Consider the following 17,284-nt stretch of genomic DNA (forward strand, 5'->3'; position numbering starts at 1 on the left):
GTGCAAGCAGCTGGATATCATATTTATACAACTCAAAATTGAGCTAAAACTGCATACAGTAATCAAGGTGTTCAAATAAAGCTCAACATTGAGCATAATAGTGTTCAACTGCAGCATACACCAAAATCATTAATTGCTGCCTAAGAAAAAGTTGTTCAAAAACTAGTAAAACAATTTGTTCAAAGTCATTAACCCTAATTACAGTACAAATCATTTCTAAATGAACTACTTCTTTGAAGATCCAACTGATGAAGAAGACTTGGCTGCATCCACTTTTTTTCTCTTATTTGCTTTCATTGTTGCAATTGTGTATTGGTGACTGCATCTTTTCCATTCCATTTTAGGCTACTAGGTTTAAAACCAATATCTATATTGGTTGGTGAGGTACTCTTTAAATTTATACCCTCAGAAAGAACCCTCTCAGTTGATGTACCAGGATGCAAAATTAGAAATAATTGTAAGACAATGAACATTGAAAACTTGAATGAAAACATTGTTATAGATAAATAATGAGACATAGAGAAATACATTGTACACTTGGGTTTCAGTTATTGGATCAGAGTAAACACCAAAACCAGTTGCAGGCCTTTTGTATGCAGTAGCAGCAGCAAATGAGGTAGCATTGTATGGCCTCTTGTTGGTTGGCAAAGGTGGTACTTGACTAGAAAAAGTATTTCTTCCACTTTCAAATGGGGTGCCTTTTGCATTGGCTATTTTTCTTGCCAATCCTTTACCAATCCCTCCTTGACCTCTATCAGAACCACCCGCCTCTCAACACCATATTGAACCCTACCAGAACCACCTCCCCTATCAGCACCACATTGACCCCGACCAGAACCACCTCCCCTATCAACACCACATTGAACCCGACTAGAACCACCTCCCCTATCAACACTACATTGACCCCTACCAGAATCACCTCCCCCGTTAACACCACATTAACCCCTACCAGAACCACCTCCTCTATCAGCACCACATTGACCCCTACCAGAACCCTATTTACCTCTACCAGCAGCACATTAACCTCTACCAGCAGCACTTGACACCTTTCTTTGAGGTGGTCTTGGCACAACAGCTGTGTCAGCACAAATAGATCCTGATTGATTGGATTGTGTAGTTGCATATGAATGAAAGGCGTAGCTTGACTGTGAATAAATGCAACACAAGATTTTCAACAGTTTTTAATAATAATATTAAGAAGGAGGGGAATATTAAGGTAGCAGAACATATATAACTTACTCTTGCTATCTGACTTTGAGTGGAGGTATCTCTTGCCATTGCATTGGTGTCACTACAAATAGAACTTGATTGTGGTGGTGGTGGATTCCATGAAGCTGAAGGCTGAGTGCTAGGTTGACTACTATTACTGTTTCCCATACCATTCTAACATACAAACATAAATATAAAAAGTTAAGAAATGTGTTAACTTTACAAAGTATTATGAAAATTCATTTAAGGCTTACCATTTTGGCACACATAGTCTTGTTATGGCCAACTTGCTTACACCTTGAACAGGTGATCTTGACACCTTTTTTTTTGAGAGTTTGCCCCACTTTTTTGGCTCATCCTTACTCTTTCTTCTGTTCTTGCCAGGTCTTCCTGGCATCTTTCTTGGTTTTGGAGGTTCAATTGATGGGTTTGGGGTTTCCGGCCACATTCTCATGTTGGTAATTGGTTGCCTGAAATGACTATAAGACTTAAGAAAGGTTTCTAGCAATCAGCTTTGAATCACACATCTTGTTCTTGTTTAGAGGTATACACTTGTGAATAAGGTTATAGTTCTTCACAATAAAATCACCCGAATCCCAATCAGTAAAAGCAAACAGCAACTAGTTGCAATTGGCTGCAATGTACATCGCCCTTATTCTATTTTTTCGTTAGGTTTTAACTATAACTGCCTTCTATACTCTACAGCATAATCTGCATCGGCTTTTCTAAACTGTTTTACACCCTCAAAAATCATCCCAAGCTCAAACATAAAATACTCACAATTTTCATCATACCTAGTTTTCTTACTTCTTCTTCATCTAGGTAGATCTACTCTTCTAACAGCATCCACATCTATATCTTTACCATCTTCACTCCAACAATCAAAACTATCAAGATATTCCTCATCTCCACCCAACTTTTCAGAATATTTGCTAGCCTTATTTTTACCAATATCCCCAAAGTCTCTATCTACACAACCAGCAACTCTCACAGGTACTTGTTCAGTTTCAACAACCTTTTTTCTTGCTTTTTGATTTCTTTGTTTATTGTTGGCTTTGTTTTTTATTCTTTCTTGTCTAAATGCCCTCAACTCCTCATCAACATCTGAGCCATCTTCTGAAGGAATATCTCCAAGATCTGAATCACTACTCAAGTAATCTGACAACTTATTTGCTAGCCTATTAACATCTTCTACATGAATATCTTGTACATCAGCCTCATCACCTCCTTCTACACCAAAATCTTCTAGGTTAACATCTTCTACATGGATATCTTCTATATTAGCCTCATCACCTTTTTCTACACCAACATCTTCTACATAAGTCTCCCTCTCTTTACCTAAGTTAACATTCTCTATCTCAATATCTTCTAGGTTAAAATCTTCTATATCAGCCTCCCTCACTTCCTCTACTCCAGTAGATTTCCTCTCTATGTTAGCACTATCATCAACACCAACACTTTCTCTTTTTAGGTCTGCACACTCAATAATATCAGGTGCAGGTAAAAAAATCAGTGGGACCATCAGGGTCAAGAATTGGTTCATCTGAAACATGATAGACATAAAAATCAATAGAGTCCTCATGTTTTAAGTCTTTAACTAGTTCAACGAGATGTCTGTCACTCTTCACCAAGTTGAACTGCTTAGTTACTGCATCTTGATAATAAAACCCCCTAATAGTGTCATACCCTAATTCTTTAGTATAAAATAACAATTCCAGCATGCAAAAGTGGTCCTTGTCAATATACCTTAGCTCTGGTACACAACTTGCAGCATATGTAGGGATACCCTTGTTGAAAAAAGATCCCCCATGGTGAAATTTTGTGAATATTATCTCCATTTGTTACGTCACCTGCAACAAAAGGGTAAGAATTCAAAGTTAGTTAACGGAATATACTCAAAGTACACACCAATAAGTTAAAAGCTACAACTTTTAATGCATATTAAGAAAGAGACGAAATATTCCCAAAATCACAGCCTTAACAGTGAAATTTCAAAACCCTAAAAACTGAAATATGCTAAAATTCAACAAAATTTAACAAATATAAATCATAATAACACTTACACGAGGAAGATCTGTGGAAAATTCCCAAATTTCTTCTTCGATTTGAGTGGAATTTTCGTTAAATTAGGGTTAATTTTAGGGTTATCTGAGAGAGAATTAACAGGGAGAGAGAAAAACGGCCAAAATGATTTCTTTTTCATTTAAAATGTAATAAGTACATGTGGATTTAGTTTATCCACGTGGAGAGTTTTACGTGGACAACTTTCCACATCAACTGCGTTTGGAGACACGCGCGAACAAGCTGATGAGAATAGCGAAAAAAAATGTCCAATTGGAATCAAATGTGGGGGATTTAAGGGTCTGATAGGAACAGACCTTAGTTTAGATGTCTAAGTGAATTTTGGCAGCAAATTTAAATGCCTATCGATGACTTTAAACCTCGGTCATTTTCTGCATATAATTGAAGCCGACATAATTAATCCTCATTTATTTTTAGGTTGTGCACAAGTCATTTGAGTCCTTTATACTGGGGACACCGCCCTAAAACGAAGGAAGTCCTTCTTCCCGTGCAAGTTACATACTGTGATCAATTTTATATTCTCTCCGTTTCATAATAAATGAATTATTGGATTTTGACGCATAGATTAACAAAATATTAAAAACATAAAATTAACATAACTTTCTATTTTTACCCAAAAAAAAGGAAAAAGTTGACCTTGAAATACCATTTCAAAAGTTAATTGGTTGTCAAATCATAAGGATAAATTTGAAAAAAAATTTAATGATTCACTTATTTTGAAACACCAATAAATGCTCCCAACAATTAACTTATTGTGAAACGGAGAAAGTATTATGTTTGAACTATAATAACAGTTAATTATTAGGAGTACTGTATAGACAAGGCTAAAGTAATTTGAATTTTTTTAATTATCTCTCATTAAAGCATGGCCACTTTTTCATTGGCAGTGAATAATATCTTTGGCAATTGCGAATCTAATTTGTCATTCTTAGCTATTGCTAATACTTGTCGAAGAATTCATTCAATTGGTTTTCGCTTCTCAAAGAATTGCTATGCGTTACCAATTTTGTCTTCGACTTATTCGACTACTACTCTTCCTATTCCTACAGAAAGAAGAAGAGTACCTTGGTTGTTGCAGCCGCCTCCGGATTATCAGAACTCAGAAGAAGAGCAATGTCTATAAATTCTACAGGCTGTTGGAAAAGGATGTGAAAGAAGTTGTAGTCGAAAGTGATCCACCTCCTGATGCTGATTCCCGTTGTTTGGGATCAGCGTGTCAGGGATGGATGGCTTATATACGGAAAAAAAAGACTGTCAAGTATTTCTATTTAACCCACTCTCTAGCCAAAAAATCATCCTTCCATCCATTGAAACCCTTCCCACTGTTAAGGGCGTCAATCGGAACAGCCAATCTGGTTTGGTTGAAAGCTATATGTCAGTTTTCGGCCCTCACCTGCGTCCCATTTCCCCAAAAATATTTTCTGAAAGAGTCATCTCAGATGTTGTTCTCTCATCATCTCCTATGGACGATGACTGCATAGCGGTGGTCACTTACGGCCGCGATACTGAAGTCGCCTTCTGCAGAATAAGAGATGATCCCAACTGCTGGACTCTCCTCGATTCGCCCTCTACAACATGCGGTCAGATTGTTTACCACAGTGGAAAGAAACTATTTTACGCACTCAGCGACTGTAGTAGCAAAATCGAAGCTTGGGATCTTCATAACGATCCAATTAAGAGGTTTCACTTTGAGGAGCATCAGACTGATGTCTTGGGTGGTGAGCCCTTTCCTATTTATAAGAGGGATAAGGTTAAGTCAACACTCGGAAGACGGCCAGAGAGAAAGGATTACTTGGTGTACGACCACCAAAGCGAGGAGCTTTTTGTTGTTACGCGCCACGCTTATGATGAACCTGATCTCCTTCCCAACAACAAGACTACAACTTTTGGTATTTTCAAGGCTGTTTTCATAGACGATCATCTTGTGAAGCTTCAACCCTTGAAAAAGAATAGCATTGGCAATCTTGCAATCTTCCTTAACGGCGGCTATGGGGGTTTTACTCTATCAACTACAGAATTTCCTGAATTGAGGCCAAGTTCTATTTACTTTGCTGATAACCGGCCGTGTTGTTATGACACTGATTCCGATTGGCGTTATCAGGATTTGGTAATTTATGACTACAAAGAAGATAGCATTATGGACAAGATAAACAGCATTTCGCTGCTTCGTAGTTGGCTTATCCCTGATGCTTAGCCTAGTCTAGGCTTTGCTGGTGTGCGGCCTATTTTATTAGTATTTCTTAAAAACTAAATCAGTAGATTTATCTTTATTAACCTCATTATCTCCTTAGCTTGTGTCCCATTCGGTCTTGCACTCAGTTTCTACTTTTTTCTACAAGAGTATGTTGAATTTCTTCTATACTGACTTTTTACAAAAGATCAGAAGGCTTACAAAATCATCTGTTAGTGGAGATGATGAAACAAAAATCAAACGAACTTACAAAAAAATTAGCTCTATCATATTTGCACCTAATGCTTGACAATTGTCATTTATCTAGCAAGAAAGCTTCTCTAGTTTGTCTCGAAAGATTGTTGTAAGAGCGAGTGATGCGAATTTGGTTTGAGTTGGAAGCTAGTTTTGCTAAGAAGTATGCAACTTGATTTTCTTCCCTATAGCAGTGTTGAACTTGCATTTGATATTGTTGATAGAGTCTATCATCGGTATGAGCTTCATATTGGTCACCCCGTTGTTGTTGAGCATGCTAAGTAAGGCCATAGACTCGAGTTCTAGAGTAGAATTTGATATGTCCGAATTGATCGCATCATTTTACGCCAAACTCGGCTGCCATGGCCTCAACCATGTTGCTACTACTGGAATAAACAGGAATATATAATAGAGAAGGTCATGATTAGCTAGGTCTCATGACTATTCCTTCAATTCCAGATCCCAATTTTCACGTTTGTAGCTTCCATCTGAAAGTGGATTTTTAAAGTCCTTGCACAAGGCAATTTGCCATGTGACATGTCCAATTCTCCGTATTGGCCTGAGACATTCAACTTCAAGACAAAAATCTGGCCAGTTGTTCTTCTTCTTCCCATGAAATCAATCATGCAGGGTTCATGTCAGTTTGGCACCTTAGTTTGTCTATCAAAATCTTTCTTTTTCAGACATTTTCATTAATATCATGTTTGAGTACGAGTCCTACTAATTGTCTATCAGTGGAACAGGTAAGTAAACGTGGTTCACAGAAGTAAAAGCTGAACACAGTATTTTTACGTGGAAAACACCCGGCTCAAGAAAGGTGTAAAAAACCACGACCTGTACCTCTACAGGATTTAACCCCAACTTCACTATAATACTTGAGCCTCAACAATCAACAAAGTTGGAAAACTTCTTGTAAACTAGGAATTAAAACTTCTAACTCCTATCACTACAAAAACACAAATCTTCCCAAGATAAGTGTTCCCAAGTCTTCGAGTTCCCTAACTTGAAGACACAACTCCTAACTCAGTTTATAGATCACTGAGACTAGAACAATGACTCATTACAAAGAACCTACCTACTACACACAGTCTACGACTTAGGTAAGGAACCAAGTTCTTCTTCAAGTATGAGAACTGTTTTGCTGATTGTTGATTTTCTTTTCAGTGCATTGAGTAAGTTACTTGATCGTGCTTTGTTGTATATATGCACACTTATAATTCACCTGTGATGGAGTCCTAGTTGATTTATGCTTCTTTCTTCTTTCAACTCTATCAAGTAACTTCACTCCTTGTTGTAGCCGTTTCTCCTTCCCTGGTTGAATAGGACTCTTTTGCTTTATCCTTTATCCTTGCAGAACTCTTCTCATTGTTGGACTTTTAGATCAACTCAACTTCTGAGTATTGCATTTTTCTTCCACTTTACTAAAGTGATAAGTTTTTTAGAAGGTTCCTGAATATTCTTGCTTATCCACTCCTGTCTATGCACAATATCATCTTATCAACAGTCTTACCTGCAGCTTTTCTTAGTACAATTAAATGGATCAGCTTTCACAACATGTTTCATTCATATGTATTATCATTAAAACTCCACATGACTTAACAAATTCTCCCTTTTTGATGATGACAAACATAGCAGCATAACGTCACAGACCCCTGACATACTCAATAAGCAATTTGAATAAAAGAATAACACAGAATGAAACAGGTTAGTCCAATTGAGTTATAAGCATTGCATAGCCTACTCTTCTCCCTTTTTACATCATCAAAAAGCTGGTCAACAAGTGAAAAACGTCTAATAATTCATGGCCATTGAGGCTATCACTAAGACAATCAAAATTTAGAATAAAAGAACATAAATGCAATATGAGAAAACAGGAGCAGAAAATAGTAAAACAACTAAGCCCATTTCATTGCCCATTTCATTCATTAGCAGAGATGACTACATATACCAAAAATTAAACTAAGAGAGAACAAGCTATTAGGGAAAGGAGCTAAAGGAGATAGGCTTAAGATATCAGTCAAGAGGCTAAGTAGAAGAAGAGGAGGAAATAAGAGAGGTAAGTTTTCTAATAACATTTGCATTTTCAGATCTCTCTTTTTCCAACAAGGAATTAAGGGAAGCAATTTGAGCATATAGGATCTTTTTTTCTTCTTAATGAGAAGCCTGTGCAGCCTCCAAAGCTGCCTGAGCAACTTCCACTTCAGCTTGTTTTCCAGCCAATGAATTTCTCAATTTTTGCATCAAATTATCAGCACTCCTCGTGAAAACATGTAGCATCATATGGTTCACATGCCCTATGATATCCTTAGTAGTCTGTGAAAACCACACTTGAACAGAAACACCAAGGTCCTCAAATATGAGGGTGAGCCAGAATTGATAAGGTAGAGCATGTCCATTTACTTTCTTGAGTAGAACCCTTTGCATATGCTTTAGTACGAGTCGAGGCAGATCAATTCTTACTTCAGTATCTAATATTCCATGAGAGTGAGATCGAAAAATCTAGCCACAGTCCACTTTTCCTTCCTAGGAAGAATCATCTTATGCACTACATCAAAGTACAGTTGGTGAAGAGGAGACATCTCCCTCTTAAACACTCTTCTATGATTGACCAAGTGGGGATTCCCAAAGAAATTTCTATATATGTCAAGAGTTGAGGCAATATTATCAAGAGGTGGCCAACTGCCTTTGACATAGTGACCCCACCCCTCATAAGGAATATGCAGAATCCTAGCAATATCAGCAATGTAAAGGTTTAGTGTAACCTTTCTAACTGTAGTAGAAAACAACTCACCAATACCCACCCCATTCGTATAACACTCATACACTTTAGGTCGAACAAATCTTTGCTAAAGGTCTCCCTGTAGAAAGATATGAGACCATCCCTGAAACTCTAATTTTTCCAATAAAGTCTGCATAGCAATACCCCCAGATCCATTAACTACTCTCCTTCTAGCTAATTTGAGATTTTAAAAGTGAAGAAGATGAGCCTCAGGAGTATCTTGATGAGAGGATGATTCAGGAACCTCAAAATTGGGATCCACTTCAGCAGTAGTGTCCAGATGGAAGTCAGAGTTTGATTAGTCAGAAAGAACATATTTCCTTACCTGTTTCTTTTAACGGGTAGACAATTTGGAAGAAACTCAGGATGGGGAAAATTTGACATTGGGGGAGGGTTTTGAAGAGGAGGAAGCCTTTGAAGTAGGTTTAGAGGAAGTCTTTCAAGACACAGAGGATTTGGAAGCTTTTGCCACTACCAAAAATTGGGCCTATAGCAACGGACTTTTTGGCGACGGTTGTAAAAGCATTACAATATGGTCTATTGCAACGCTTTTAAGCGTCGCCAAAAATAATTGTTCTATTAGCTATAATTTAACACTATAACCATCACTTTTGATATTAAGCGTTGCAATAGATAAATAAAAAAGGCTATTGCAACACTTATTTTATTTCCTCCATTTTTTCATGCTATATTTTGTTAAGTCCGCCAAAACAAAAACATACTTTAACAAAACCCTATCTGAAGCCTAAACAAATTAACACTTTAACAAAAGCCTATGTTAAGCTTAAACAATTTCTATGGACGCTAAAAAATCCTAAATTGAGATTTTCCTAATCGCTTAGTTTACTGCGCAACTCTATAGGAGATACAAGGATTCCTCTGCGTAACTCTGTGGAAGAAAAAAGGTATGATTTTTGTTGTAAAAAAGATTATTTTTGTGCTTTTGTTTGCGCAACTCTGTTGTAGATTTATGTTTGTTTTCGCATAGCCAATACTGAGCTTAGCTTTGATTTAGGGAAGGTTGGCTTTGATCCGCATAACTCCATGAAAGGATATGTACGATCTATGTGAGATCGGAAGGAGATGAATTTTGGAGATTTTGCTGTAACTCTGGGATTTTTAGGGATTTTGTTGTAGCTGTAACTAAAGTATTCTTCCAAGGAATTTCTGCATTCATTATCAGTAAGTTGTCAACCTTTTCTTTTTTCTTCTTTCAAAAAAACCTGTGGTAGTTGGTCGAGTTAGATGTTACTGATTTTTAGGGATTTTTCTGTAGCTGTTATTGATTTGTTTTGAAAATAGCTTTGATTCTTTTTTTTTGAATATTTGATTTGAGTGATAAAGTTGAGTTTGGGTTTAATTTATGGGTCTGTTAATTTACTGCTGTTTTGTTGATTTAGAATGGCAAGAGCTGAGTAAACAAATTACAAACATACTTGTAGCTTATGCTATGCCTATTGTGAGTATCTAGTTGAGTGTACTATGTTGACAATAGCTACAAGTATGCTTGTAATTTTTTTACATTGTGGTAGCTCTTAAACTACTTGTTTCTCTAGTGTTATGAACTGAACTAGACACTGAACAACACACTCTTGTAATTTTTTTACATTGTGGTAGCTCTTAAACTACTTGTTTCTCTAGTGTTATAAACTGAACTAGATACTGAACAACATACTTAAAGACTGAAAAGGGAAAAACTGGGTATGTTGTTTGTTTGTTTGTTTCTGTCAGTGCCTCAGAGGGATATGTAGTAAGAGCTTGCGTATCTGTTCATTATTTGACTTGCTCTTGCACTGATCCTCTTCACATGTGATGCTGATAGATCTATTTCTATTCACTTGACTTTTAGCATGTAGATATGTATGCATGATAAGCTGTTTTCTATCTCTTCTTTGATGATTTTTGGTTTTCAATGTAGTCATATTTAATATGGGATGCCTTTTACTCGTCTCTGATTACTCACTTTCTCCTATGTTATTGAAAAGAAAAAAGAGAAGAAGTCACCTGTTTATTGGCTGCCTAAGCTTGGTTTTCCAAAAATTATAGCTCACTTGTTGCTGACACTTATATCTGCAAATGTTTGAAGTTATTGAGGCTAATGTAGTACAATACTCGACCCTGCTTGGTACTGAGGTTCTGTTATTGTTGTAAAAGAGGACGATTATCTTCTGGAAAATATTTTTTTGAAAAGCTTTTACACTTATTTACACAACCAACAATAGAGAATGTTAACCATTCATAGCTTTTTGACTTAATTAACGATGTGTTATATTTTAAATTTGAATGCATGCCTATTATTTTACTGGTGATTCCACACATTTAAGCAATCATGTTACTTGTCTCCCAATGGATTGAAAAGGTCTTTCATTTAAATTGTCAGAATCTCCTTTAAACTATACTCAAATTTGTGATCAACTGAACGCATAGAAACAATTGTCAGAATCTCATTTAAACTTTACATTTGAAGTTTTTTTCATTATTTTTTAAATATTATATTAATATTTTAGTTTATCATGAATCAGAATTTTGGTGATTTCGGTGTGTTATCTAGGATTTAAATGGATGTTGACGATAAAAGTTGGATAAATTGTTTAATATGGTCTGATGAGTTCGAGCGTGGAGTGAATTACACTAACCCAATTCAACCAAATTATAGGAGAAATATGACATTTCCAACAACGGGAAAGATTGGTCTATGAGATCAATTGATGTTGCGTTTAGAGGGTATAAGTCCAGACTCAAGAAAAATCACTTTTATGCCTACCCCAACGATGAAATTCGAAGGGAAAAAAGCCCTACCTCTGTTCCAGAACCTATATTTGAGGATCTCCTTGTGTATTGGAATTCAAAAGAAGCTGAGGTATGATATCAATATGAAGAACTGTTATATTATTGTTAGCATGCATTTATTATTGAATTCATCATGCCTGACCTTCCTTTTTACGTTGTTCTTTCTTTCAATAAAAGGCATCAAATTCTGTGTGTTTAAATCTTCACTGCCTCGATCTTTTTATTAAAAACTTATTCATAAATATTGATTTGCAGGTTACTTCCAAGACTAACAAAGAAAATAGGAAAAAGTTTAAGTATCCGCACACTATGGACAAAACAATTTTTGCTTTAATCCGCGAGATTTGGTGTTTTCTCATATTGTTACTATGAACTTGTTGAGTTTATTTCATAATATAACTAGGTTTGGTGTGTTGCATGTAACTAGGAAAAAATGACGAAAAATTTTGGTGCTTTGTCGAATAAGGAGTTCTTTGTGGCTACTAGAACAAGGAAACCTGATTGAATATATAAGGACACATCTGAAGAGATCACAAACAAAATAGTATGAAATTTTCTATTTCAAAATTGATCAAGATCATTGTTTTCTTAAATATTGAATCAACTAAATTTACTTGCTCTTGAACATGATGTATATTGGAGAGAGTAAATACTCAAGAAAGTGAAGTTGGTACTCAATCAACTGATGCATTCACAAAATTTATGGGGCCTGATCATCATGGTTGAGTAAGACTACTCGAACACGATGTTATCAAGACTCTTTTAAAACAGAAAGCAAGTGATTCTGGATCCTCTTCAAAATCTGATAAACTGGTGGAGAAGAGATTGGATGAGCTAGAAGGGAGGATGCAACAAAGAATGAATGCTCAAAGAGATGTCATTGAGCGAGAAGTTACAATGAACATCATTTCACAACTTCAGCATCTAAATCCAGGATTTACACTTGATCCTAATATGCTAGGATTCAATGTTCATTCGTCAGGAGAAGCATTTGATAATCAACCAGGAAACCGTCCATCTTGTGGTAGTAACAATCAAGGTCAGTTTCCGTTTCTTGATTTGTTGGTAGTAACAATTTGTTGGTGAACTTCTCTTATTTTTGGTGTGTGTCTGCTGGTGAAAATTTGGTATTAGTAGTTTGATATTGTGGCCTGGTATTATTAGTTTTGATATTGTGTCCTGAAAGAATATAAAGATGATTCCATTTCAAAAGGGTAGATGCTATGCTGTACATATCAAATTTTGATTCTGAGGCTGACTACCTCAAAAAGTGATTTGAAACTTTAGAGGCAATTATTTGAACTGTGGGACTGCGTGCTAACTGGATTAGATGTGAAGCTATAGTTTTATCTTATTTATTGATATGGCAGAATTAGATGTCTTCACTAGAAAGATTGTTCTTCAAGAAAGAGATCCAAAAAACACTAAGCTTATCGATCAATATAACCAAATGATCCCAGGATTGGACCTTTAGGCTGTTATCAGCTAACCAACATAGTGAAAGCTGGTTTCCTGAAAGATCTAGTTAATTTTTCAGTGACCCCTTAACTTCCCAACTCTGTACCAGCAAAAGCACCTGAAGACGTATAAAAATGGGATAATTTTTTTGGTTTGTAGTTTGTGTTTTTTAGTAAGTTTGTAAAATAAATGTTGTGACTTTTAAACGTAGACTTGATGTTTGAGCTTACTATTTTCTTCAGTTTTAATGAAATGTTGTTGGATGCTGAGAGTGCAGCAATATGATAATTGAAAATGACAATGGTTGACTATATTATTCTTTTTGATTTTTATTTGTGGATGTGTGTTATTGCATTTAATAGTACATTATAATTGGATCAGGTTAGCTTAGTTTGTGTGGCGAGTGTGATGTTTGCGCTCAGACTTGTTAAATATGTGTGATTAAGTTCAATTAATCAACTACGCTGATTGGGTGCCAGCTGTCCTGCTGCTTTTTGTGGCAAAAAAAAATTACAGACTGAACTAGGAAAGAGAACTACTTTGAGAGGGATGAATCATGCTTGCTTAAGGTTTATTTTATAGATATAACTTAAAAAGGACTAATTCCCGAATTCAGAAACTACATTCTTCTCGAAATACACTAAAAAGGATATGCTGCCACATCAACTAGAATGGATCTAGTAATATTTAATTGGTACATACTTACTAGTGCTATATTTGATAGGGGACCCAAAACTACAACAGTAGCCTTTCCTGGGTGTAGACTGGCTTGTTGAACGATAAAGTCAACAGCATTCTGTTCAATAGGCTTTCCATCCCTGTCATGAACAAAATCAGCAATTCGAAGTTTTGTACCTTTCTTCACATTAAATTAAACAAAGTTAAGAAGAAACATTCATAAGGGAAAAACATTTCTAAGTTTGCTGCCAATTCAGACAATTATTTTTTCTCAAAAAAAGGTTCTTTAAGAAGAAACTAAGTAAGAAGAAACATATTCATAAAGAAAATAAGCATTGTTCTTTAAGTTATATCATCTCCACATTTGGATGTTTGTATTTCTTTCTAACCATGATTGGTTCATTTGCCTCTTCACTAGCTAACTTATATGTGGTTTATGTACTTATTTTGTTGTGGAATTGTCCTTTTTATGTTGTCATTTAAGGGCTAATTTATATTATTTGTTCTCTATTTATAGGTGTCCAAAATGAAGAAAGAGATGAAGAAAATGATGAAAACATTGACCATACTTGAGAAGATTTTTGGGTTGTGGATAAATGCTCTAATATCAATAGTTTTGTGTTGAATTTTTTTAAACTTATCGCGACTTGAACTTGCTAGTATGTAAAAACTTAACAAATCAGTTGGACTTGATTACATTTTACTTTTGGGTTTAAATTACTAGTTTGTTGCATATTTTGAATTATGAGATTATTAATTAATGATTTTGTTGTGTGATTTGTAATTGTGTTATAATTTATTATGTATATAAATAAAATTTACATTAATATGACTTTATATAAATCGTTTTAATTTAATAACAAAAGCGTCGCAATAGATGTTATTACAACGGTTTAATGTCGTTGCAATAGAATCTATTGCAACGGTTTAACGTGGTTGCAATAGAATCTATTGCAACGGTTCATAACCGTTACAATAGATGAAAATAGGCGTCCCAACAAGTGATGAAATATTTGTAATAGGTATTCAAAAAGCGTTGCAACAGAATAACAAAGCCGTCACAATAGAATTTATTGCGACGGTTCGTAACCGTTGCAATAGATGAAAATAGGTGTTTCAATTGGTCAAAAAATAACCATCGCAATAGGCCTATATATGGCAACGGTTGTAAGAAATCATCACTATAGCTCTACCTATGGCGACAGTTACCGTCGCAAAAACCGTTGCCATAGACCTATCTCAACGGCCACCTATGGGACGCTTGTTGAACCATTGTGATAGGTCTATGGAAACGGTTATTTGGCCTATTGCAACAGTTTTGCAACCGTCACCATAGATATAATTTCTGCTAGTGTGCCCTGACAGTATTATTTTGCCTAACTGATCGAAGAAGAAGATCAGGAGAGGATGCAGGAGAAGAGACAGGAGGAGGAGTAGGATCAGAAATTACTACACATATCCTCTTGTTGGCTCTAAGAGCTTCAGCCAATGTAGCATCTTCGTTTTGCTTGTTTCCTCAAGTATGTGGGGTTTAAGGATTAGAGACAACTAGAGAGGGTTTTGAAGGCACAGTGTCTTCGACATGGACAGAGGGTTTTTTCTTAAACTGAGATCTCGACCTTCTTGGGATTAAGTCTACAATATAAATATCGTCTCTATTAATAGAAAGATCATCCTCATCAATAATTTTGAGCAGGATAGAAGGAAGAGAAAGGGGTCGCGAGAAGGATGAAGTAGGTGAGGAAATTTGGGTAAAAGGGTTTGGGAAATTTCTGAATACTGAGAAATTTGTGAATTTCTGGGAGATTAGAAGAGGAATTAAGGGAGGTAAGGTGATGTTTGGATGAAGAATAAGTACGATGAGGGGATTTAGAACAAAGTTAGTAGAGGAAGAAGAAGAAGAGGAGGAAGATGATGAGAGTGATGCCATTTTTGAACCAGGAAAGTGTTCTTGAGTGTGAGGAGGTTGAAGAGAATTTTTAGTGTAGAATCAAAACAAAAGAAAACATATTTAAGAGGGAAGGGTGAGGAAGTTGAAAATGTGAGGGACTGTATTTGGCAGAGGAGTAATGATGAGTGTTTCAGTCTTGATGGGAAAAGAAGTGGCAGCTTTTTGAAAGGGAATGGACTCTTTATATTTTGGCGGTGTAAATGGACCAAGAGGAACCAGGAAAACAACTTGTTTCTCTTTAAGCTACTTTGAAGTAATAATAATTATACCTGAGTGACAAATAGACAAAATTGTTTCTATAATCAAGGATTTCTGCAAAATCAACACACATATGAGTCAACATACTCTAAAATCTTGGACTTAGGATACACAACTTAATGTATGAGATTGAATTAACCAACAATCACTTGTAAAATCAACTTATTCTAGTCAAGAATTGAGGGGGACTTATGCAATTTTAATCATCCCCAAGCCTAACCTATTATTTTCAAAGTGTTCTCTACTCAAGGCCTTAGTGAAAATGTCAGTAATCTGTTCCTCAGTAGAACAAAACATAATGGATATATGATATTTTTCAATATTATCTCTAAGAAAGTGATACCTAATATCAATATGTTTGGTTCTCTTATGTTGAACAAGATTTTTAGCTATGTTAATAGCACTTGTATTATCATAAAAAATAGGAACACAACCAACATCTATACCAAAGTCCATGAGTTATTGCTTCGTCCATAGCAATTGAGTACAACAGGAACCTACAGCAACATATTCAACTTCAGCAGTAGACAAAGTGAATATATCTACATGCACCCCATAAAGATAATGCCACCAGATCTTAAGTGCAAACACCACAGCCGCTAACTCTAGGTCATAGGTGGGGTAATTCTTTTCATTCATCTTTAGATGCCTAGAAGCATAAGCCACCACGTTACTATCTTGCATAAGTATACACCCAAGTCCCACCTGGGACTCATCAAAATACACAACAAAACCCTTTGAACCCTTGGGAAGGGTTAAAACTGGCATGGTAGTCAATTTGTCTTTCAGTTTCTCAAAGTTATTCTAATAGGAGTTGGACCACAAGAATTTCACTTTCTTCTACGTCAACTTAGTAAGTAGAGTAGCTATGGAGGAAAAATTCTCTACAAATCTTCTGTAATACCCGGCCAAACCCAAGAAGCTTTGAATATCAGTTGGAGTCATGGATCCGAGCCATTTTCTCACTACCTCAACCTTTTGGGGGTCAACTTTAATCCCTTCACTAGAAATAATATGCCTCGGGAAAGCAATAGCACTAAGCTACAATTCACATTTGGAAAACTTTGCATATAATTCATAATATTTGAGGGTCTGAAGGATGATTCAGAGGTGATTGGCATGCTCTTTCTCACTTTTGTAGTAGACCAAAATATCGTTTATAAAGACTATGACAAACAGATCTAGAAACTGATGAAACACCCTATTCATTAGGTCCATGAAGGTTGTAGGGGAATTAGTCAATCTGAAGGACATAACAAAGAATTCATAATAGCTGTATCAGGTTCGAAAAGTTATTCTGAGAATATCAATCTCTCTAACCTTCAATTGATGATACCCTGAATGAAGATCTATCTTAGAGAAATATTTGGCACCTTAGAGTTGATCAAATAAATCATCGATTCTGAGGAGAGGATATTTATTTTTGATAGTGACCTTATTGAGCTGAAGGTAATTTATACAAATACGGAGGAATCGTCTTTCTTACGCATGAAGAGAACCGGGGCCCCAGGGAGAAACACTTGGACAAATAAAGCCTTTATCAAAAAGGTCTTTTAACTGTTCTTTCAACTCTTTCAATTCTGCATGAGCCATTCTGTATGGAGGAATAGAAATAGGACGAGTATCGGGAGAACAAGTCAATGCCAAAATCTAT

At 35.9% G+C, this 17,284-nt stretch overlaps 1 protein-coding gene across 2 annotated transcripts; it reads right to left on the bottom strand.

The window, feature by feature from the left end:
- Positions 1-472: 472 nt before the first annotated feature.
- On the bottom strand, positions 473-3,115 carry LOC124897125. 2 transcript variants are annotated; one of them, XM_047409616.1, is made up of 4 exons: positions 2,956-3,115; positions 1,464-1,679; positions 1,240-1,383; positions 473-1,145 (listed from the first exon to the last, which is right to left on the bottom strand). In XM_047409616.1, the coding sequence occupies exons 2-4, from the start codon at positions 1,476-1,478 to the stop codon at positions 1,020-1,022; spliced, it is 285 nt and encodes a 94-aa protein (XP_047265572.1). In that variant the 5' UTR covers positions 1,479-1,679; positions 2,956-3,115; the 3' UTR covers positions 473-1,019. The 2 variants fall into 2 exon arrangements, with proteins under 2 accessions (XP_047265572.1, XP_047265571.1); XM_047409615.1 differs by having other exon boundaries at positions 498-1,145; positions 1,464-3,115.
- Positions 3,116-17,284: the final 14,169 nt, after the last annotated feature.

The sequence above is a fragment of the Capsicum annuum genome, chromosome 3 (genome assembly GCF_002878395.1).
Source record: "Capsicum annuum cultivar UCD-10X-F1 chromosome 3, UCD10Xv1.1, whole genome shotgun sequence".
Taxonomy (NCBI): domain Eukaryota; kingdom Viridiplantae; phylum Streptophyta; class Magnoliopsida; order Solanales; family Solanaceae; genus Capsicum; species Capsicum annuum.

Bases quoted from the DNA above. Each gene is read 5' to 3' on its own strand.
- LOC124897125 (XM_047409615.1), bottom strand. From the start codon at position 2,791: ATGAGGACTCTATTGATTTTTATGTCTATCATGTTTCAGATGAACCAA.